This window comes from Centroberyx affinis, unplaced genomic scaffold, assembly GCF_046629955.1.
Source record: "Centroberyx affinis isolate AG114_WGS23_722 - 3 ecotype Tasmania unplaced genomic scaffold, CSIRO-AGI_Caff_v1 ptg001336l_1, whole genome shotgun sequence".
In the NCBI taxonomy this organism is placed as follows: domain Eukaryota; kingdom Metazoa; phylum Chordata; class Actinopteri; order Beryciformes; family Berycidae; genus Centroberyx; species Centroberyx affinis.
Genome location: NW_027279833.1, coordinates 219,563 through 242,603, shown reverse-complemented (window position 1 = coordinate 242,603; position 23,041 = coordinate 219,563). Strand labels below are relative to the sequence as shown.

Sequence of the window (23,041 nt, the reverse complement as noted above, 5' to 3'; positions counted from 1 at the left end):
AGACCTCAGGCTTACTGTGTGTTGAACAGAATCTACTGTTGCACAGGATCACAGCGCACACGGGACATGTGAAGTCTAATTCTCTGCAACATCACAACACTAATACAAAGTCTTACCTTACCGTTTTCTCTAAAGGCCTGGACCCAACTGGTACCCATGCCAAACCTACCCACAAAGGACACTAAACCACATTTGGGTTTCCCTCTTGTCATTTTCCCAACCCTAACCAAAGCCAGTGGCCCACAAAATGTTTGAAGTGTATGGGAATGTACACATTTAAATGGAGCAATATATTAACATCACATAGTGTTGACCAAAATGGTGAAATGAGTGATCCATACCTAACTGCACTGAAGCTGAACCTCATTTTAGCTAGCAGCAGTAAACAGATGCTTGTGGGAAGCGCTGCTGGTGGCTCCTGCTATTGCTATGAGACTACTGAAACCCCACTTGAAGTGCGGCACTCTTCTGCTAAAAGTTGAAATATTTCTAACATCAGTTTGGCGCTCTGAGGACTAAGCTCTAGCTCAAACTAAGATCTCAATGCTGTAGGGAGCACACAACAGCACATTGTTTCCACAGAAAATAACAGTAAACAGAATCCAGTGCTGTAAAGAAAGGTTCCTGGTGGACATGCAGGCTTAGCGACTCTCAAGCTCGAGCTTGATTCTGTTGAGACTGCCTCAGCTGCTTCACTATAGTGCTTTTCCTTTTTAATGCAGACTTTCCTAAAGCAAAGTCTGCTTTATTGCACTGTCATTAGATTCACTTTAGGAGTCTTAAAATAAAGCACTGGGATGGCGTATAGCTATGTGATTGATGGCATCATTCATCAGTTGGCGGCAGCCAACAGGCTGTCCAATGTTTACAGCTCTGTGGCCAAGCGCTCGCTCTGCCGCAGCGTGGCACGCAGACAAGCTAACAGGTGGGCCATGGATTGGGTGACAACAGAGCAGGAGCGATTCTTGAGAAACCCCACCAGGGAGCCCACCAGAATCACACGGCTCTCCACGCCTATCCAGAAATAGAGGCATTAATTGGCCAACTGTGATAAACAGAAACGCACAAGCTGTAGGAGTGTGCAGCGGGAAATTCCCTTTAAGCATGCAAGTCTTACAGCTTGTGGGCTTGGTTGGTTTAAAGTCTTGTGTTGCATTATGTTTCAGATTGTGTGCAGCAGTGGTCAGGTGAGGGACCCTCATCTCTTGACAAACATGTCACTTGTCTTACTCTGCATGCACACCGCTAGCAATCACATCAGCTCGCTACTTTCGGCTGACAGATTTGATAGCTAGCACGCCAGATTACTAGCTGTAGCGTCGGTGGTGCTGCAGTGGTAGGCAAGATATACAGCAATGTCATTACGTAATTGGCTTTTGATGGGTGATGTCATGGTTCAAAAGGTCACTGCACTCAACTTTTCCATGTTGCTCAATGAGAAAACAAGGTGACTCTGTTCATAGAAAATGCATGGACTTCCAGCAACTGTTTTGCAGTTGCCTGAGGTGTGAACACACATTAACCATTCTATTGGAGTGTACAGTAACCCCCCCCCACCCCTCCCACAGCGGTTCCTTTAGAGTTAAGACAGACAGATGGATGGAAAGGACATACAGACGGAGACTCTACTGTTGATCAAACAGGTCTGGCTGTGCCTGCAGCTCCAGCTGATGGTTGAACAGCTCAATCTCTTTGTTGGCCTCTGCGATGTACTCTTTAATAAACTCATCCATGTCTACAATGATAGTAATGTAAGGCAAGCAACAACACAGTCACCACACACTACAGTGAAATAGAGAGGCAGGCATACCTCCATAATGATTCATGCTTACTTAAAATTACTTTCTCATGGTCACAAATTTGGGTTTAGTCAATTAAATTCTTGACTTTTCCATGACTATTCAATGACAGTGAAATTTTCATGACCTATATTTATTGGCATCTATGTTCAAATGTTTCTTTTTTGTTAAATAGCTGATTTCAATGTACATGGTTATGTTTTGGCTTACAAAATTAGGAGATTGCTATTTGATTTATTACTCCTTCAAAAGTAACAGATAAACCAGCAGCCAAGCTTGACAGAAACACTTGAACATATCAGAAAAAAACAAAAAATCTAAACAAAACCTTCTGCATATGTGTCATTCCCCATATCTTTTTCCAGGCCTAGAAGATAGATGAAGCCTCAGCCCAGGTTTTATCTAGACAACAGGTTCCCTGAAAAGGATACTGGGATGGAAGCTCCTTTTTTCTCCGAAGATGTCAACATATTGATGACCATTGTAGAAGTATCCTGATGGGAGTGGGTCCAGGTGCCTGGTCACCTAAACAGAGACACAACATATTTATCCTGGTGTAAGCATCAGCCAAACAAGAGAACAAGGGAAAATGCCAAATGAGGCTTATATTAAAAGTGAAAAAAGAAGTATCATACTATTTTTGCTCTTGCTGTGGCATGTATTGATCATGTACTTAATGCAGCTTCTGTTCATACAAAATTACGTTCCACCAATGATAAAAAATAAAACGAGCTGCAGTTACACAAAAAGACAACACTCACATGTATGCTCTTGATTTCCTGTGGTGAAAGGGTATTCCTGGTCTTCTTAGCCTTCCTTGTCTCCCTCTGTAAGCACCAAACAGAAACACAGCCTTGTAGCTACAGTACAATCTATTAACAAATACCTGGCTGTCCCATTTGCCCATCATGCCGGACCTATATATGAGCTGGATAGGTCAGTGTTTTCTGCATAACTGTTTTGTGGCAGTGGTGGTAATTTCTGATTTTGGCTCCATGTCCCATGTCCCACTCCCCTTCAGGTACCAGTTTTGGTTGTAGTATAGGGTGCAGCACAAAAACTATTCTTTTGTGGATAAATTATACTATCTAAACACTAATAATATACCTGTTTCTGTTTTTCGGGGGAAACTGACGTGAATTACAATTTTTTGTTAATGTCACCTTATTAGCATTGCATTGTTAATGTGGTAGTGCATCACTGCTGGATGAATTTAGAGGAAACACTGGGATTGGTTAAGTGTCTACCTGCTTGGCACATAGCCTGAGCCAGTCCTTCAGTCCATCCTGAGTAAGTCCCACACCATGAAAGATCAGGAAGCAGGATGTGTTGGGTTCCTGAGGGTCCTGGGCCAAGAGGTTGGTGCCCTGGACTGGGGCAACGCTCAGGTTCCCGCTCACTGCGTTGTAGCTCACCTCCATCATTCGTTCTGAGTCTGGAGGTTCCAGAAATGTAGGATCTCACAACCGTGTCTCACATACAGTTCTAGTGTAACGCTTGCTGTAGCAGCCTCGTATGGAAAACAGCATGCTGTAGGTGGAGTGTTAATGTTTTAACATCCATACAATCCCTTTGCTCCCAAAATGGCTCACAGAACTCACGTGTGCAGTACAAAACAATATAAGACATGTCAAATGTGGCCCAACTCAATGTAAGAGATGTATAGAATGTACAACAGCTAAATAAGAGAATTAAAACAACTAAATAGAAGGTGATGTAAATGATAAACTATCCTAAAGACAGTGACTGAGATAGACACTAAAGGAATGCGAGAACTAGTTTCAGAATCATACAGTCTCCACACTCACTCCATACTACTGTATCTTCTCAACTCTCCACAAATATCTGCACACTCTCTGCACATCTCTTCACAGGCATCTGCACTCTCTCCTCATGCAACAACTCTACACAAGAATCTCAAATGAACACGGAGTGAGAAAACTATGTGGAGCAAACCAAACCAGTGGACTATGAGCTAAAGTCTAAACACGACGACACCAGAGCAACACTCGAGCAATATTCCTACCGTCAGCTGGTTCTTGCTTGCCTTGAGGGCAACCTTTTCTCTAATAATTCCCAAAAACTGGGAAATGCAAATGCAGGTCAAATATTTACCAAGGAAAGAAATCACATTTGTTTAGTATTGTTTAACAACAGACAAACTCTGTCTTAATTCTAAAACTCAACTTTGAAAATTAGACAAATTAGCAAAACCTGTTTTTTATACAAGCAAAATAAAATGGAGAAACTTTATTCCTACCAGAAAACCTGACTTTTCCCCAAACATTGTACACGTTTCCTCTGAAGGGGTTTGACCTCAGCGATGACTTGAATGCTAGGGTAGAAAATAAAGAATTTTGAAATTTAGTATAAAGAATTGTGAAAAGAATTATAAGATTTTACAATACAATTTGCTAGTTTACATAAAAAACCCACATTTGTAGCAAGGTGTCACAAGCGTAGTTACTACCATAGAGGCATACTGTAGTAGCATGATGCATCCTTTGGGAATACAGATCATTTCACAGCAACTGCTGACAATTACTTTGAGACCGCAGTCCTCTCCATATTTGGAGGGAAAGGCAGCTTATGTAATCATTGTCGCACCCTGCCAGCTCATATCTGGAGCTTGTGTCACGTGTAGGGGGTGTATGGGGGGGGGGGGGCTTTCTTTCCGTCTCACCTTTACAACGGGTGACAAACAGAGGCCTCTCTAGGGGCCGGCTGAACACCACACACTGCTCGGTGAGGACAAGAGACCCGGAGCCAGAGAAGAAGCGCCCCTTGCACCTGAAACACATCACACATGCACGTTACACACATGGTGAGAAATTTACACCAGATCCATCCAAATGCTAGTGTTGCTATAGTTTGTCTTTGGCTGGAAAGTTTGTTTACTCAAACAGCCGCTTTAACAAGCAACTAAACCAGCATTTGGGGGTTCTATTCTATGCTAGAAGTCGACTTGGCTGGTAAAATTTTGAAAGTGGCTGACAAACCATTGAATCGCCAGTGAGAAAAAAAGTCCAGGTTACAGAGCTAACCATGCGTATGGTTGAAGCATCTCACACTCACACAGGTACATACTCATATGCTTGCTTGGGCGCACACACACACACAAAATAGGGCTTGAAAATGAGTAAATCAAAATAGCGGGCTTGGGGCAGATACCCAGTGTATATTATCTGAGGCGAGGATTTAGCAGAGGTTCATATTAGGCTGACCACTGAGGCATGGTGTCGAAATGGACAGGGTCCAGAGGGAAGGAGAACCCCTCTGTGTACATGGCAACTGCATGGCCAACAGCTTGTTACTGGGCTACTAGGAGGCAGCTGGTGATAGAACACAAGATGCCCTGTGGGGCTTTACAGCAATCAGCAGCCGATACCCCCAACACTGCAGCCAGGCTGCAATTAAACTGCAGGGAGGGAGGTGAGGCAGGACTGACGTACGCAGAGCCAGGAATCAACACCGATCTGTCGTTCAGTGGCCAAAAGGTTGAGTGTGAACTCTGTCAGGGGGGGTTGGGGGGGGTACGTGGACACACGAGGACACGTTGGGGTCACAGCCAATAGGATGGACCATGGGGGTGAAGGTCTTACCAGCCGGGGTAGAGGAGGTAGCGCGCTCTCAGCATCTGTGGCTCATTGAAGCCGCTATCGGACAAGATCAGCTTCACATCTTCATTCCTAACAAAATAATGAATAAATAAACAAAAAAGACCAGATGGTTAAAACTAAGCTTTACAATGGCCTTATTCCACTTCATTAACCCTTGCATTAACCTATGAAAATATTGGACATGAAAATACTGTGCAAGTACTTACTGAAAACCTCCCTCACATATAATATAATGTACTTTCAATTATGTTTTGTATACTTTGTACTTACATCATGTTATGTCCTTTTAAGAACAGAATGTATTAGGGAGATTTTTGTTACACATTACTGTGTATTTATGGTACAACCCTTTTCCATACGTTAATACACCAGCTCATACTGAAGTCTTATCCAACAGATTTTGATATAGACTCAAAAACAGGAATATAATGGAGGCTAGGGCGAATATTTTAGGCAAAGATAAAAGCTGTTAAATGACTGTTTGCGGCATTGATCATGATTCTGTGAGCGGCTACCTGGTGACAGCTCCTCTCTCTGCCAGTATGAAGGCTGCGGTGGGGTTGGCAGAGCGTACCAGCTGCTGAACATGCTGCATGAGAGGGTGCTTCTGCTCTGCTGTCAGCCCGGTGAACACCACTGTACTCACAATACCTGACATACAATGAGGCACAGAAGGAGAATATGAATTCCAGAAGAAACTGGCTGCCTTTCATGAAAATACAGAAACACTTTGATGTAGCCATCGCAGAAGTCCCACATTATACTGTGTTGTGATTTACTGGCATTACTACTGCACTGTTCTCCACCTATGACATGAATTTTTAGGGAAATTCAAGCTTTCTTCCCTTTTCATCCACCAGAAAGAGGCAAAGAATGGTCTAGCAAGTAGTAGTTTGAAAGATTATGGTTTTGTATTAGAATATGCCTATTCAGCTCTATCTACAACCGTTACAAAAACTAGGATTGCAGTGCTGTTGCAGTACTAGGAAGATAGCTGCAGGACAGATGCAGGATGGGATGTTTTGACCGCTACCACTGGACACAGTGATATGTGACAAACTTACTCTGTAAAACCTGAGGAAAATGTCACTTTACTTTGTATGTGTGATACTTAAAGGTACATAAAGATTTGCATAAGATTTGTACTGCCCCAAAACACAAAATGACCATAATATGTCTGTGGGGGGTGGATAAGGCTGTTGATCAATACCAATGACTCAGCAATATTTTGCCAGGTGCTGAGATTTTTGCCTTTAAAAACTCACTTTCCAGCCTGTACTCTGTTTTGGAAACAAGCGCCCCCAACTAACATTTTCAAAGGGTCAGATTTGGAGGACAGTGCTATGAGCATGCAACAAATTTCGTTTTCAACAAAGCAGTATTATCGTGCATCATAATATATTAGCTCTTCATTAGAGGTTTCTGTTGGATCTCTGCTCTAATTAGCTAGCTTACTCGTCTCTACTGTGAAAATGGGACTATTATTTTGTCAATTACAGATACACCGTGAGCTGTGCCAGAGACCTGTCGATGTTGTTGCAATTCCTTTGTCGCTGATTGAGGTCGATAAAAGTCATAAATTACTTGATGCCCTTTAAAAATTGTTCAGGAATATGTTTGTTACAAAACCCAGCAGTGCGATGTATGGATGTGTGGAATGGCTATGTCGAATGGCTTCCTACAGTGCATGACCCTTGTATAAAAATCAATATCAATACAGTGTTTCCTCTGTATTCCTTCAGCATTGGTGCTCTGCCACAGCAAGAAAATTACCACTGCTGCTAGAGAAAATGTAAAATTAAAACAACACTATAATGTTTCTAAAAGAAAAAAAGTATACTCTGGATGTTTAGAATTTACGTTTCTATTACGATAAGGCATCCTGAGGAAAACGTTTTGTACCCTGCAGTAGAAGTATAACAGGAACCCATTTAACAGGAACCAATTTAAAATGATTACCAAGCACCATGGCTACATAAAACCACAGGAAACACTGGTACAGCAGTTTGAAGATCGTACTGCAGGGAGACTGGAGGGTAGTACAATAAACAGGACTTACCTTGGCTACACTGCTCCACCAGCTTGGGAAAGGCAAACCTAGAGTAAAAGAGAAGAAGAGCATAGGGTGAGGAATTACCACCAGCCAGTTTGACTTAAGTTTGACTTAAGTTTGTTTAATTTAACAGCCACTTTGCCTGGTGACCAATCATCATTTCGAGGTTTTTCTCTATTCCAAAAACATATCTGGCTGGTAAACTTGTGAAAGTGGTAGCTCAAAAGTTAGTTTCTTGCCCTCAAAATAAGCCTCATGTAAATGAGTGTCACACATTCCACACCCTTCTTTCAATTTATTTAGTTTAAGAAGCCTCTTTATTTCATCTTGTGTGGCATTCCATAACATCAACACTAACAATAACTGTTTATGACTCAAGGGCGCTTGCCAAAGCTTTGCAGCGATAAACAGGCTAATTCCATGTTATGGTTCTTGGCTAGCAATCTGATTATCCATCCTGAGGCGGCATAACTCATAGGATGACATCGTGACTGCGACTGGCAACTGACCAATGTAAAAGCTTTCTGTAATTTCATTTAATCTTAACGTAATTTATCCTGAGTTTTCTAATCGATCAGTGTTATCCCTCTCTCTCTCTGAATAACCATTCTGAGCCTTCTTCATAGCATCAAAGCCCCCTCCACCACAGACCCCCCCCCCCCCCGTTTTTTGGGAAGCTTGCAGGCTGGGGGTTCAGCTATTTGAGAGGCATTCATCTTTTCTGTCCTGATGTAATGAACTGTCTACATCCATCACAAAGAATGGATCATGACTGACTGATGAGCTCCACTGAGGAGGGTGTGTTGGTCTCTCATGTGGATCTGGGGGATTAGAGGGCTATGCTGAGGGGGGTGACAGGCAGGTCAGCTCTGAGCTGGGCTAAACACACCCAATTAGCGCCACAGTGGGGGTCTACGGACCTCTAGACAATCAATGGCAACAGACAGTGACAGAAGGCTTGTCAAAGTTGCCTCAAATGGAAAAGTCAGCGTTAACCACATTGCTAACTAAGGATCTTGTTGCACACTTTTCCACAGCTGGGCCAAGTAGGGCTTGTCAGAGTCGGGGTGGACGGTCATCACAAATGTTCATAAGCAGAGGATCAAAAACACTCTTAAGATATATTTTTACCGCTTAGCTCAACAGACAATCATCCATCTGGCCAGCAACATGCAAAAAGAATCAGAGAAATTTGTTTTGCAGGAAAAATGAGGGACATATACTGGTCACCATTCAAGCATCTATCCTGCATTTATGCTGTGCTAGTACTGCAGACACTTACTTTTTCAATGTTATTGAGCAGAATCAAATGACTATATTGTAATTTGAAATTCATGTCTCTTAACCCACTAGTTACTCGACTATGTTTTGCAACTTGTGCTGGCTGAAAAAAGAACACAACTTGATTTTTCCATAGATTTTCTTGGGGGATAAAACACAAGGGCTAGTTTGGTAAGCATGTAGTAAAAACTAGGACTACAGTGGCTACATCTGTATATAACTAGCACTGACTAGCCCTGTTTGGCTGTGCAGTGGAAACCAGGCTATTAACCGGAGTGGTATGTCATATTGTGTGGAGCAGCTCAGTCAGTCTACGACAGTGAGAAGCTCTGTAAGCTTCATCTAAAGCCTGTAACAAAAGGAGAGTGAGATTAAATGTAGGACTGATCCTCTCTGTAAAAGGGAACCAGCCTTGAGTTTTAATAGCTAAAAGTGTCATGTAACCTTGGTCTACGATTTACCAACATCCCACCCTGTCTGCCTGTCATTCCCTGGTCTGTCCGTGTGTTTCTTGAAAAACACAGCTGGGTGAAATCCTCAATTTGTATTTGCAAATGCTGCTCTGGTTTGTTTTAGCTTATTTAGGAACCAGATGGGTGGGGCGTGTCGCATAGGACAGTAAAAAAAATGTCTGAGAAAACTTCAGACAATCATAGGAAAATATTCAAGCGTCAATTGAATATGCATGTATATCCATGATATACATGCTGACTTACAACTTACCTGACACTATCTGAACTGCCCTGATATGGTAAGCTTCACCCATCTGGTACTCCAGGGAGGTTAAACCAAACAATGAGAGCTTCATGGACGTGCTATTTCACTAGGTCTGTTCCAAAACCATATCAGTCGGGGCACTTTTTCCACATGAGAGATGTTGTGGCTTTAGTATTACTAGTGCAGTGCCCGTTCAAAATAGGCGTAGGCTATCAGTCGCTTGCTTTGAGCCCCACTGCTGCTGTTCGGTTGTTTATTCAAAGTTTATTAATATTGAACGTGTCGCATGTCCAATCTGACACTGCACGTCCAATCCGACACTGCACGTCCTTGGGTCCCCAGCAATACACCCACCAAGTGTGAAGTAGATCGGACGAACGGTTCTCAACATATGCGAAGAACACACATACAGACAGAGATTCCTTGCTTTATAGTATGATTCCTGGGCAAGGTTTTTTGTTAAATGGCAACTCAGAAATGTAAGGAGCTCAGGGTCAGTGGATATAAAGTTGTTTGACCATGATATGTATTTGTCTATGTCTGTTGAAGCCTGTTTCGATGTTTCTTTTTAACAGCAGCAGCGATGAGCCCAAACAAATATCCCCTCGAGGGACAACAAAGTTTATATTATCTTATCTTATCTTATCTGATCTATATGTGAGTCTACTGTTGACAGTGAGAGAGAGACTTCACCTGTGCTCCATGCAGGAGGTGAGGGGGTCGACACAGGCAGTGACAGCTCCAATGGTGAAACAGGCCTGGACAACCGGGTCAGGGTGGAACAGCACCGCCTGGACCACATCCAGAACATCTGTGTATCTGTATGAAGAGAAGGAAATCAACATCTACAAATATCAACATCAGCACACACTGGCAAACAAACAGTGATTATTTCTATTTTGTAATTATTTCTCTAACCTTTATTTACCCAGTGTAGGTTGGCTGAGCACACATACTCTTTTTCAGCAATGCCCTGCTCCACTTTCACAATTACAAATAATGTGATGGTGATAACCATCATTTTACATTTTTTCAATTCAGCATCACATATGCTTCTAGGAAAAATATAACTGTAGAGCCCTGTTCATATTGCCAGGAAAAATCAATCAGTCCCCAAAGTAATCAAATCCATGGTAAATAGTAATTGAAAAAAGCCGTTCACGCTTTTATTTCCTCATGCCTAGGCCAATGCAACTCTCTTTATTCCTGCCTAAATCAAAAGTCACACCTCCAGCCTGTACAGAATGCAGCAGCTAGAATTTTAACTGGTGATAGCAGAAGAAATCGCATCACTCCAATTCTGGTATCATTTCATTTAATGTGTTGGTTTCAGAGCTGACTTAATGAATTGATTTTACTGATCACTTTTAAAGCATGGATTTGGCCCCCAGTTATATTTCTGACCTCTTAACCACTGAAGAACTCGAGTGCAAGTGATACCTGATGAAGACCTAGAGTGGAAACACTGTAAGATAAATAAATATATGGGAACATTGCCAGCATCGTGCGGCATTCTCTTTCTTAAATAATAAAGGGCCCACGCATTCGCTGCCATCTTAGGAATGCTTTCACAAGGAGCTCAGGCAACAATCAGTGTATCATTGTTGCCTTTTAAATGGCTTCTTAAAACCACAGACATGCTTTTATTTAATGATGTTTCTTTCCTCTATTGTCCCAGTATATTGATTTGCTGGCATTAACTTGCCCCCCTTAGCCTCATCAGGGTTTTTATCCCTCCTCCATCCCAAGAGCTACTGTATGTTTTTCTTCATTTCTTGTGTAACCTTGATTCTATGGCTACGGTTATACTCATCATTTTAGTGCAATTTTTATCATCCAATCATGCAAGGCCAAATTAAGTGACTAGTCTAGATACCAAAAAACAGATTTGGCTCGCGTTATCGGATCTTTAAAACCACATATAGAAGTGGTCAGTCTCGCATTGGGATCACAAGTCTACGCAGTCTGGACAAAATCCAGCCACAATGAACATACACCCAATGTAAAAGAATGGAGAGGGAACGTGGAGAAAAGTAACGCAAACACAGATTTAAATATATATAGCCACAAGAGACACATAAGAGCATTTCCTGTTGTTTTGACTGTGAAGCACTTTCTAACTTTGTCCAACAAAACAAATATACAAATAAATTTAATATTATGAGTGTTATTCCTACTTTGACAAAATGACACCTGGCATTAAAGTAAAACTATTGGATATTACTGAAGTTATTTGCAACCAGTAGCTTTCTAGAGGATGAAATCATCATCATCTTCATTATCATCAGTACTTTAAATATTGACCAATCAGATAACATTTTTCTCTCTCTTTCTGGATAAATAGTGTTTTGGAATGACACCCAGCTCTGCTCTCCTGTATTAGTTTCTGTGTCACCTTCTGTATCAAGCTGCTCGGCGGCCTTTCTTACCCAGGAGAGAGCACCAGCAGGCGGGGTTTGCCCCCCAGGCCTCTCTGGCTCTCCAGGAAGCTGGACAGGTAGTGCTGGAGGTGGGAGGCTGAGAAGCTGTCACAGCTGTCAGGACCAGGCTGGTACACCACCCACCTGCGGGTGCAATGAAATGCAATTATTATTACTATTATTATAAAAGTACTAAAACATGAGAGAAACAAAACAAATTGTATAAAAACTGGTCTATAAAAATGTGTTTTAACAAGTGATTTGTGAATGAAGGACCCAGACGACAAGGGTCTGAGAAAACCTAAGGAACATGTTGGATGAAATCTTGCTCACCTTCCGCCTTCTTTGTTCAACTGGACCAGGAAGTTGCAGAGCCTGTTCTTATGGCTTCCTGGCAGTCCAGTGATGATGGTAATGACAACCTGTTTGGAGATTTAAAAAAAATAAATAAATAAATCAGCCTCCCATAGTATCAGCTCCACTGTGAGTTGACTGTGAGAGGAGGGTTTTTCTGCATATCCAAGGGTTCTTTGAAGGACCCAGAAAAACACAAAACTATTCATCTTGTCTACTTTTTCGAATAAGGAAGTTTCAGTGCACCTCAGCCAGTGTGCTCACCTTGTCTCCCTCGCTTTTCATTGGGTTCCTCAGTTCTGCGGAGCTGAAGAGCGCCCCCAGGTGGTCATTCAGAATGGGCTCCTGACCCACACTACTCAGGGCAAAGTGCTGAAGGAACCTGGCCAAGGACATAACACACAGAAAATAGAAACTGAATCAGGTTTCAAAGGTTTCAAAAAGGGATCGTCGCCGAAATCATATTTGTAAGGCACTGGACTAAAATGAGAGCTATGATCGTAATGCTAAGATCTAACTTTTAAGATTTCTTGAATAAGAGAGGCTTGTACTTCTAATTTGTTGTATTAGTTCCAGTACATGCTGTGGTTTAAAAATGTCTCTTCCTTTGTATGTGAACAATGGTAGTGCAATTAACTGATCTTTGTTTTGGGTGTACATGCTTAAAACAGTTGGTTGTCTAATTATAGTGGGTGACAGATGCGTAGGGGAAGACAAAGAAGTTGCCAAAACGTGCTGTTACACCCGCACACTATCTTTCTTGCTATTGCTTTAATTGCAAGAAAGACAAAATGTGTGGCAATTTCTTTGCACTGTTTATTTTGGGTGTGGAATAAGGCCAAATAATAAATATACATTGTCTTTATACTTTTTCTCGCAGTGGGAAAAAATTTCCAACAGTGGATGGCCACCACTGCTGAATGAAAGTCTAAAATCCTCTTTAAAGAAGGGATGCTGATGATTTGATACTCAACGTCAGGTTTTATTACTGGTTTGAAAAGACTCTGAAGAACTCTATTGAAATGTTACTGTACTGTATTGTGTGTACTAACATGTCCTGCTCTGGTAGCTGGGAATACGAAGTCTTCAGGCTGCCTCTGCGTTTGGCTACTGGTGGCTCTTGACTGTCATGCAGCTTCTGCAGTCTGGTGTGCCTGGGTGAACAGAGTCATTACATTTTTTTCATTCTTCTGATTACATGGACAAAGATAACCGCAGTTACCTCCCTTATATAATAATAATAATAGCTTTATTTGTATAGCACTTTTCTAAAAACAATGTTTACAAAGTGCTTTACATACAATAAAACCCCAAAACACAGTGATGTAAAACTACCACAATAAATGATAGAGCTGAAAAATAAAATAACATCTAAATGTGAAATGGATTCACCATTAACACAAAATGGATTCACCATTAACACAGAATCACAATAAATCTATGGTGAGAATGGTAATAAGCCATATATATCAGACAGATTGCAGGACTCTCCCAAAATGTTATGACATGTTGTGGCAGGGGCATGGTTAAAATGTTGGTAAATGATCACACTGATGTCCCCATTTAAATTGTAATGAAATATTCCTACATATACATTTGGGGTTGTGACATTTTGAACTGATCTTAATATCAAAATCTGTGGGTTACACAGATTTTTCTCCAATTGTGTGATATATCAAAAGCAAAAACTGATTTCTATCTTTTCAAATTCTTTGAAATGTACAATGGAATCTAGGATATAGAACATTTATATACAGTCCTGAAGGAGATTCAGTTTCCTTACATGTTCCTCTGGTCCCAGGTCAGGTGTTCTTGGTCCAACAGTTGCACAGTGAGTCCAGAATCAGAGCTTTGCCACACTGGCAAAACCTGTAACCAAGAATGAGAAGGTTCATACAAGTAAGAAGATGTAATCTGAGCAGCAGAAAATCCACAAGAGAAGGTAAACTCAAAAACCATGTTTTTCAGTCACACAGACCACATTTAAAGATGTAGATCATCCTGGAACCAACACAGAACCATCACACCCTCTTCACACCCTATTCTCCAACTCATTGGTCCAACAAAAACAATTATTTTCACATCATCTGTAAACCAAATCTAAATATCTATTTTGTATATTTGTTAGCCTGTCATGAATTAGTCGAGTCGACAAATTTTTAATTATTATCTCTGCTGTCATCATACTATAAAATGCTAAGTAACTTTATAATGTTGGCAAGAGACTGGTAGCCTGACTAGTTGGCTGTATTCAAGATGGCTCATGTGTATCTCCAATCTCAGACCCTGTCAAGGCCACTGGCTAGAGGTCTTACCTTGGAATAAAAGGCCCTGTGGCTCTTAGACTTGGGCTGAAGAGCAAAGACCACACACTGGTCAGAGCTGTGGAGAGGGAAAGGGAGGTGGGAGAGCACATTGCTCTCGTACTCCACAAACAGAGAGGCCACGGCACCAGAGTCCTGGCAGTAAGAGGATACAAGCTAAATCACATACAGGTAGGTACAGTAAATAGCACACATATTAGGAGAGAGTTGGTCCTTTTGCTGCTGCCATTGTTTTAGCTCATTTTAATATGGAAGCCAGTAAGGATCCCATTTAAGTCCGTATTAGACTTTTAAATCAGTATTATACTGTAGAAGATTCAACTGCAAAGACAAAAAAAATCTCATGTATATTACACAGTATTATATTGTTGTATATTGTATATAGTAAACATATGTGACTAATTTTTAATTGAATTACTGAATTATATTACATGTATATAAATTCTTTTGGGCATATGTTTAACGTGCATACCGTATCATAGAACTTGATAGTCCTGATGTGATCCTTGGACAGGGTGATGCTTCCATATTGAGGATGGACAAACAGGAGTCCCTCAGAGAAGAAGCTGATTTTCCCTGGGATTAGCGTTTGAAAAGGAAATGATACAGAATCACAACGCGTTTTTATACAAGACACTTGCACCTGACCTGATCTTGCTCCTCTCTTGTAAAAAAAAAACCCCTTCATCTTTTCTCCCTCACTCTTATTTCTTGACCTAGCACTTCTTTGTAATAAGTGATCATTCTAGGGACAAAGGAGTATTTGTTCCTTTTATTGGTGGGGCACTGTAAATTTTACCCCCATTATTGGTTGCTGATTATTGGTTGCATGCAAGTGTGAAATCTAGGAACTGGAGCTTATCCTACTGTTGCACTCTATCAGCTAAATGCCTCAAATGTGACTGTAAATAAAGAGCATTACCTTCTTCTGGTGTGGAGAGCTGGCTATTGGAGAACACATATGCAGCATCTGCTACAGTCAGAGCAGTTCCCAAACAAGTGGCTTCCTCTTTCTGCTAAAGACACACAGACCATGAGGGCACATGTACATGTATACAAGCATACTATAGACATATACTGTACATATACTGCAATGGATATCTTAAGCTTTTGAACTTACCTTCATAAGGTGTTGGGCTTGCTCAGATTGCTTGACATCAGACTCCATCTAAAAAGAACATGACCGTAAGAATTTTGGCAACAGCAAATAAATGATATTGGCAAATACAATAAATGTTTTCTTTGACAACTAAGCCATGGTGTAAAAATCCAAATAAAATCACTTTAGGACCTCAACTAATGCCAAGGGACCCCCGAGCGGCTTGGTGGCCCAGAGTGAATGTGTGAAATTGCTGAAAACAAGCATGCGTTCTCAGCAATACCCTTTCCTGGATAAATAACTTTTAAAATATATATAAGTATACTGATATCCCCACACAACTGCAAAAAATCCTGACTAAGTCACTACAGTCTGTGTCCAAACTGGACAGTCCACACTGGTTCTTTTTATCGCATAAACATGAGCCCATATAAGCACGTGTGACTCTCTCATTTTCAGCCTCATACATACCAGCCAGCAGGCGTAGCGAGGCACATTAGTGGTCAGGATGGTGTAGCAGCTGTCTGAGGACACACTGCCATCTGCAGGACAAAAACAGACTTGTTTGGCATGGAGAATAAACAACAAAGCCAAAGACTGACAAATATGCAAGATGAATCAGAAATACGATCCTCTGGAGAGGAAATAGGCTATTTTTAGACTGTTCCTCTGTTGTTTCAAAATGACTTTTGCTTATTTGTGTTTACGGTGACCTGTGACTTTGTCCTGCTATTGTAAATCAAATTTCCTTTCTGGAATCAATCAACGATCTATTTTAATTGAATTTAATCTAATCTACATCTTGCCTTTCTGTTGAATGTTGATGCTGGACTCCAAGAAGGACTCAGAGAAAACCACAGAGCCCAGGTCCCCCCTGCCCCACTGCAGGTCTGGGATGTCATGAACAGTCATGGAGGCCTGGGAGGGACAAAAGGGAAACAACTCAAATTGCTAAAAAGAGCTTTTCCAGGGGATATCTGGAAAGTCAACATAGTTCTTAGGTCAAGGAAAAAGTAACATGCTTCTTCACTTACAGTTTTCACTACATAACGACTTTCTTCATCGTTCAGAGGAATGATCCTGAAAAAAAAAACACAACACATATTGTTGTTGTTGGACTAAAACCACATATTTACAGAAAGGAAGGAAACAATATTGTTTTTGCCATTATGCATTTTGAAACACAATGGGAATTTAACAGGTTTCAGGGGACTGAGGGTCATAAAACTCATAAATGCCCACCTAAACTTCCAACTACGGGAAAAAAAAGTTAGTGCAGAGCTGGTTATTAGGACAAAAATAAGCAAGGACAAGTAGACACCCACCTTCCTTCCTTATTCACTGCTTGAATGTTGAATTCACTTTTGGATCTGAGGAGGGAAACACAGAATCAAACAAAGAATCAAACAAGAGATTAGGCTTAGCCAAAAGTCTCAGTGGCTTTAGACATTCTAATCTGATGTCAAGTCATTTGATTGCATAAATCCAACCAAAACAAACAAGTGGACATTGACAGAGGAAATTAGTACCAGCTGAGGAAGACAGAATTTGTTGGATATGAGCTGAGAAGTGTGCTTTGTAGAAAAAGGACTTTTATATCAGTAAAAAGGCAATATCCTTTGTTTGCATGATACCTGAGTTCGGAAGCATGTATGTTATACACACATTTCACTGTGATATATATGGATGTGTATTGTTAGCCCATGTGAACTGGGCACATACAGTTCATGACACAAAAAAAATGTAAATCAATCATTACCTGAGAGAACTGCGGTACTGACTCAAATTCATGGAGTCCAAAGTCACTAGAAAGGTTTGTTCTGCTACATCCTTGGCCTAAAAAGCATAAACATTTCTCAATTAGCAAAATGCAAATATGTAAGATAAATGTTAAAATATGAGTTATTTATTTATTTTTACCTTGGTAGCACTGAAGGTACAGGAGTAGCATTTGATTCCTGAAAGGACAGCTTGGACAGCAGCTGAATAAATCTGCGACAAAAGCCTGAAACAAAGAAATCACCTCTTACACTCAGAGCATTTAACACTGGCTACAGCTCATTGGGGAATATATCATTTATGAGACTCGAGATCAAATTACTTACAGGAGCTCTGTTTTCTTTTGCTGCATGTTTTGATTTCCTATGAGTGAAACAAAAAGTGTGAACAAATTTGATTATACAGTAAAGATACAGAGAGTTGAGGCCGAGTGACAAATTAAATTAAGTAAACAAGAATTACGTGAAAAAAGAAGAAAACAGAAAAAAAAACACTACAGCGAGGTACATACTTGCTCTTAAATTCTGATCTAAACAATGTATTTTCAGATTGTAGGTGGGCCACATCTAAATACTTGTTTTGTTAGCCTGTCATGATGCGAACAATATCAGATTTTAGATACTGTGTTTGTCTACAAAATGGTAAGATAAATAACTTTTAATGCTGACAGTCATAATGAGAGAGCTATGTATCCCGCTAGGACCCAGATGGTCTGTATATACAATCTATAGCTGCACAGGAAAATGAAAGTCAACAAAGTCATACAGTAAAAGCTCACCAAAGTATGGGGTGTGGGTGGTCCCGAAGAAATAGGTGCGAGAGCAGGCTAGAGGTCCCTTGGGAGCCACACACTGCAGAATCTAAAGGACACGAACAGTTAGCTCTTGTGGAACCAGACACAATCACAGCAAGCAATCCCACTTCACAAATGACACAGACAAAAGTGGTTTAACGTCACCTGAATCATGTGAAAGTTGGGGTGGTCATACACTAGGCAACATTTTGGGGAAATGTAGATGGCCAACGGGTCAAAAATCACTTCAAAATGTTTCCTGGCAACAACATGCTCCAACATTTTTAAAGCAATAATCCTGATGTAACTGATTGGGCACTGCAGCCCAAAACATTGCTCTGCATATCACTGCCTTTAAAATGTCAAAGTGTTGACTGCTGGTTGTTCCTGGTTACTTCACCAGGTGGTGCTGCAGGCCAGTTTTCCTCTTCATCTTGAGGAATGTGTTTGATCAAACATTAACAATAAAAAAATTGTTCTATTAACACAATGGAAATTTCACACCAGCCACAAATCAAATGCTGGGAAATTTTGGCAATGGCAGGTGAGTTTGTCTAATCTAACAACCACTTTGACAGGTAACAATTAGGATCTGGAATTAATGTTTCTGTTCTGTCCACCAGCCACTGTGGCAGGTAGATTTTAAAATTAACAGCTACTTCTTTGCACCATAACTGAGGCAGAAAACCATGCAGAAAACATTCAAATCAGATCCACAGGCCTTAGAATGTTTATAACATCTTATTTATTATTCATTACTCACATTTTTCCCACTTGGTTTGAACATGAATTATGTCCCCGTTATTTACTTACTAGAAACTCACATTTGAGATTTAGATGGTCAGAAAGCTTCTTTATTCAGTCAGCAGTACTGAATTTCAACAACAACCAAATTCATCTGCTCTCTTCCCCTGTCAGCAAATGGTAACCTACATTCTACGGGTTTATCCGCATTTGGCAGATGGCGGGTGTTAATTTCGGACACTGAACCAGCCATTAATAGATGTCCTATGCGATTTTAAAATCTAGCTGAATGATTAAATAGTAAATTAAATAATGATTGTGGCTGGTAGAATTTGGGATGCACCAGCATTGTAATTGGTGGAAAGAAAAAATGAAGTTTCCAGCCTCAGATGGAGGTAGCTACAGCGTGTGCTAGATATTTTTTTAGGCTTTTTTTGAGGATGTTCCCTGCACCGTGCCTGAAGAAAGCAGTGGCATGCACGTATTCTCACTCATTTAACTGCTGCTCTCCTGTCTTACCATGTGCCTGGCTGTAGAACCTTGAGGCCCTGTGCTGCGGATCTGGTGACTCTCAGAAGGAAAGTTGAAGGAGTAGCTTTCCAGATCCTCCATGGAGGAATGGCTTCCAAACAGCACAAAGGGCTGCTGACTTTTACTGAAACAAAGGAATGTATGTGAATTTTTCATTCCATAATATGTAGTAAGTACATGACCACTTTTATTAAGCAATCAAATTCTAGTTTCAGTATTTAACATTTCTGGACATAAAAAATACCTTTTGTCTGTGATGTTGCTCGAGATCAGGCCATGGGAGTAATAACTACGGAATGCCTGTGGATTGACGAGAACACAGTTTATGTATGTTGTAAACCTGGGTCAATACCATTTGCAAATACTCTTTGCTTGGAGTACCAAATGGGTGGGGAATGCCACACAGGTACATACAATAAATGCTAGAAGGTTTAGACAAATAATTGAAGTCAATTTAATATTCTCTTAACTGAGACCTTAGTTGTCACTATCTGAATTGTTCTGATGTGGTGAACCTCATCCATCTGTTACTTCAAGCTTGTCAATGGTAACACTTAGAAATATTTATTCGAGTCACATCTGATTGAGAGTACTGATTTCTGAAGCTTTTAACTTGAAACCCATCATGAAAACAAATTTACCTCTCCTGCCTGTGCTTCAGACAGCTCCAAGATGGACAGATGGCTCTCCAGGTCCATGCTGGAGTAAAAGCAACTCCACTGCTTCTCAAAGTTAACCAAGTCCTAAAAAACAACAACACCCATGGTCTCAGACAGTATGATTTATGATAGATACCTTCAAACTTATGATAGTTAAAATCAGGACAGGACACAAGTCCACTGGCCACAGTTGGCCACAGGTAAATCCCAATATTAACCAGCCACGTTTTTACTAGCCCAACATGATTTTTGACTAGAAGGGAGCTCCAAATGATGTCTGGTAACCTGCCAAAGTGATGGTACACTAGACAAACTGGCTGGTGAGAGCTGTGTTACAGTGTATTTTAATCCATTAAATAAATTCAATCCATTGCTCAATTTATACAGGTACGGTGGAGCATCGGTCATGAATGGATTAGTTGGAGGAACAAAGTCCACAGGGAGGTGTTAGAGTGGTTAGAGAGATCTTGTAGCAGAGAGGTCACAGGTTTGAACATTACAATAACCACGTCACAAGAATCCTATGAAAGTTAGAATGGCTGCTGAATAAAGAGGTTCAGTGTTACCTCTGTGACGAGTTTATCCAGAGACACCGGGTCTAGTCTGGTGTAGATCTGCCACAGCCTCTCACTCATGTCCATTAGCTGGAAGACAGGGGATACATACATAAAATGAGCAGAGGAGCCTCTGCTTTTTGCTCAGCCTTTTCCTCACTGCAGCACTCCATTCATCATTATTTTTTGCAAGCATTTAACATTGCATGTGAATAACAGGGTATTTTTCATAAGAAGAAATAGCTCCCAATAAGTTAGCCCACCCTTTAGGAACTGACAACAATATTTCTCTTTTTCATTAATGTTTGAGGGTACCTTGTATCTCATGGTAAAGAAGCTTCCGCCACCAATTCCTTCCAGGGCAAATGCTTGAATTATGGGCCATTTTTCCACCATAAACATGTCAAACTTCTGCATGTGTCCTGAAATAATAGGAGATCAAGTATTACTACCTGTGCCTCACTGCACTGTAATGTCATATAGTTAATGAGTGTGTGATTGCCTGCCAAGGTTTCTAGATTACATATATGGTGAATGAATTTGGTGATTAAACTGTAATCCTGTACCCTGGGAACTGTAAGGTACTCCAATACGACGGCAGTCCTGCACCATTGTGACAAAACTGGAGATTTTGAACTCCTCTGCAGCCTCCTCATCTTCATACTGTGAGTAGAAGTGAGAACAGATAGGTTTCAGGATTAAGAATGAGAAATGTTTGAACCAATGTATTTTTTTTACTATGCATACAGTTCTGATGCCAATATACTGTAGATAAAGTTCAGATACAGAACAGTACTCCTATTCTTAGCTCATGCATGCAGAAACAGTATTCTTAAACACAGCATCAAATTCATAAAGATCAGGAGAAAGGAAGGAGCAAGAGTGAGTTTTAACCTCTGTCTCGGTCAGGCAGTAGAGATGCAGGTTCCTCCAGTGGGAGACATAGGGCAGCAGGTAGCTGTAGTTCACTGGGTTGCAATACAGGTGGACACACTCGGCTTTGATCAGCAGGATCACATCTAGAAAGAAGAGACAGGTAATGTGTCTTATATTGTTCATCAGAGTAGATGAAAACTAAACCAAACAAACAATTACATTAAAATTGCAGCCAATGCCAGTCTAGAAACGCACCATCCAACATCTCTTCAGGAAACTCCTCCAGAAAGTGTTCCAGATTCAGCTGGTTTCTTCCATATAGTCCATAGAACAGATAGGTGGCCAGCTCAGTGCAGCCATCGTTATATCTGCTGTCAATACCTGAAACAGAACAAAAATACATGAATATTCATTATTAATCTGTTAGGGCATCTGAATTGGCTTATTTACAATCTAAATTGGGCAGTTTATTTGGCAGTACAGTCATAAAGGCCGGTTGTAGAAGTAGGATAGAAGTACAATAGGATCAAACATAGGATGTGAAGTTTGCAACTTACCAAGAGAACAGAGGATGCCATCAGGAGTGGCAGTGCCACCATCACTGAGAAGAGACTGGACATGGCGCAGACGACAGCAGCTGAAAAAGTTAACAAAAGTCATGACATTGTAGATTATTAACGTTAACTTCAGAATAAGATGAGTAATTGTAGTGAACCAGTAAACGCTATTTAGCGCTAACGTTAGAGGTCTTGGCAATACGAATTTAATTAGCTGTCTTAACAGTCCAGAACAAAACAACATTGTTATTTCTAGGATTGGGTGTTTTGGCACAGTTTAATAAAAAATGTAGCTACGTAGCTGGCTGTACTAAGTAGCTAACGTTAACATTAACGATTTTAACCGTCGATAGCTGGCGTTTGAACGTCGTCGAATAACGGACAGCTGTTTATGCTAACGTTAGCCAGGTTAGCTTGCCAGCTTCGTAGCTTCGTATTCCGTAAACACAAATCGATATTAACGTTACCTGACAGCTGGGTTCATTCCGGGGTATTTCCCGTTAACTCTCCGTATACCCGCCATTGTAATTATTGTCACAGTGCACACAATTCACGTCTCAAACCGAACGACGTTATTTTCAGGCCGAATACATCTTCTCCATCACCCTGGAGAATGTCTACACACAAGATAGCATAGCAACCGACTGAACCATTCGATATTTAGGGGCGTCAAGAATACCGTAATTATATTTTGGGGTAATCCTGACAATATATACCATTATTGATTGTAATTTTAAACATGTGTGTTATAAATATAGTAACACACTTAATATTGGACCATTAAACCTTTCATAATAGGAAATGCATTCAACTGCATAAGACTACCTCCCCCATTTTGCATTGTAGTATTGTCTTGTTTTGAGCCGTTTTGACAGCGCCCG

The 23,041-nt window shown here is 40.7% G+C and overlaps 1 protein-coding gene across 1 annotated transcript; it reads right to left on the bottom strand.

The window, feature by feature from the left end:
* Window positions 1–1,580: 1,580 nt before the first annotated feature.
* On the bottom strand, window positions 1,581–22,758 carry dnaaf9 (dynein axonemal assembly factor 9). Its single transcript, XM_071525758.1, has 37 exons — window positions 22,628–22,758; window positions 22,161–22,240; window positions 21,859–21,984; window positions 21,622–21,746; window positions 21,294–21,390; window positions 21,043–21,149; window positions 20,740–20,817; window positions 20,156–20,257; window positions 19,759–19,814; window positions 19,503–19,638; window positions 18,225–18,306; window positions 17,773–17,809; window positions 17,588–17,672; window positions 17,427–17,503; window positions 16,993–17,037; window positions 16,702–16,747; window positions 16,474–16,585; window positions 16,139–16,209; window positions 15,689–15,736; window positions 15,491–15,581; window positions 15,041–15,144; window positions 14,560–14,703; window positions 14,028–14,113; window positions 13,297–13,398; window positions 12,509–12,626; window positions 12,224–12,312; window positions 11,900–12,034; window positions 10,164–10,289; window positions 7,479–7,516; window positions 5,935–6,070; window positions 5,402–5,488; window positions 4,483–4,589; window positions 4,060–4,134; window positions 3,047–3,234; window positions 2,561–2,626; window positions 2,231–2,324; window positions 1,581–1,735 (listed from the first exon to the last, which is right to left on the bottom strand). Exons 1-37 carry the CDS (start codon window positions 22,681–22,683, stop codon window positions 1,626–1,628), a joined length of 3,462 nt encoding a protein of 1,153 aa, XP_071381859.1. The 5' UTR covers window positions 22,684–22,758; the 3' UTR covers window positions 1,581–1,625.
* Between the last annotated feature and the right edge of the window lie 283 nt (window positions 22,759–23,041).

Coding starts and splice junctions, on each gene's coding strand:
- dnaaf9 (XM_071525758.1), bottom strand. CDS start 22,683: ATGGCGGGTATACGGAGAGTTAACGGGAAATACCCCGGAATGAACCCA. Junction 4,590..5,401: donor TACCTCCTCTACCCCGGCTG/GTAAGACCTTCA, acceptor GATGTGTTTCAG/GTGCAAGGGGCGCTTCTTCT. Junction 4,135..4,482: donor GTTTGTCACCCGTTGTAAAG/GTGAGACGGAAA, acceptor TTTCTACCCTAG/CATTCAAGTCATCGCTGAGG.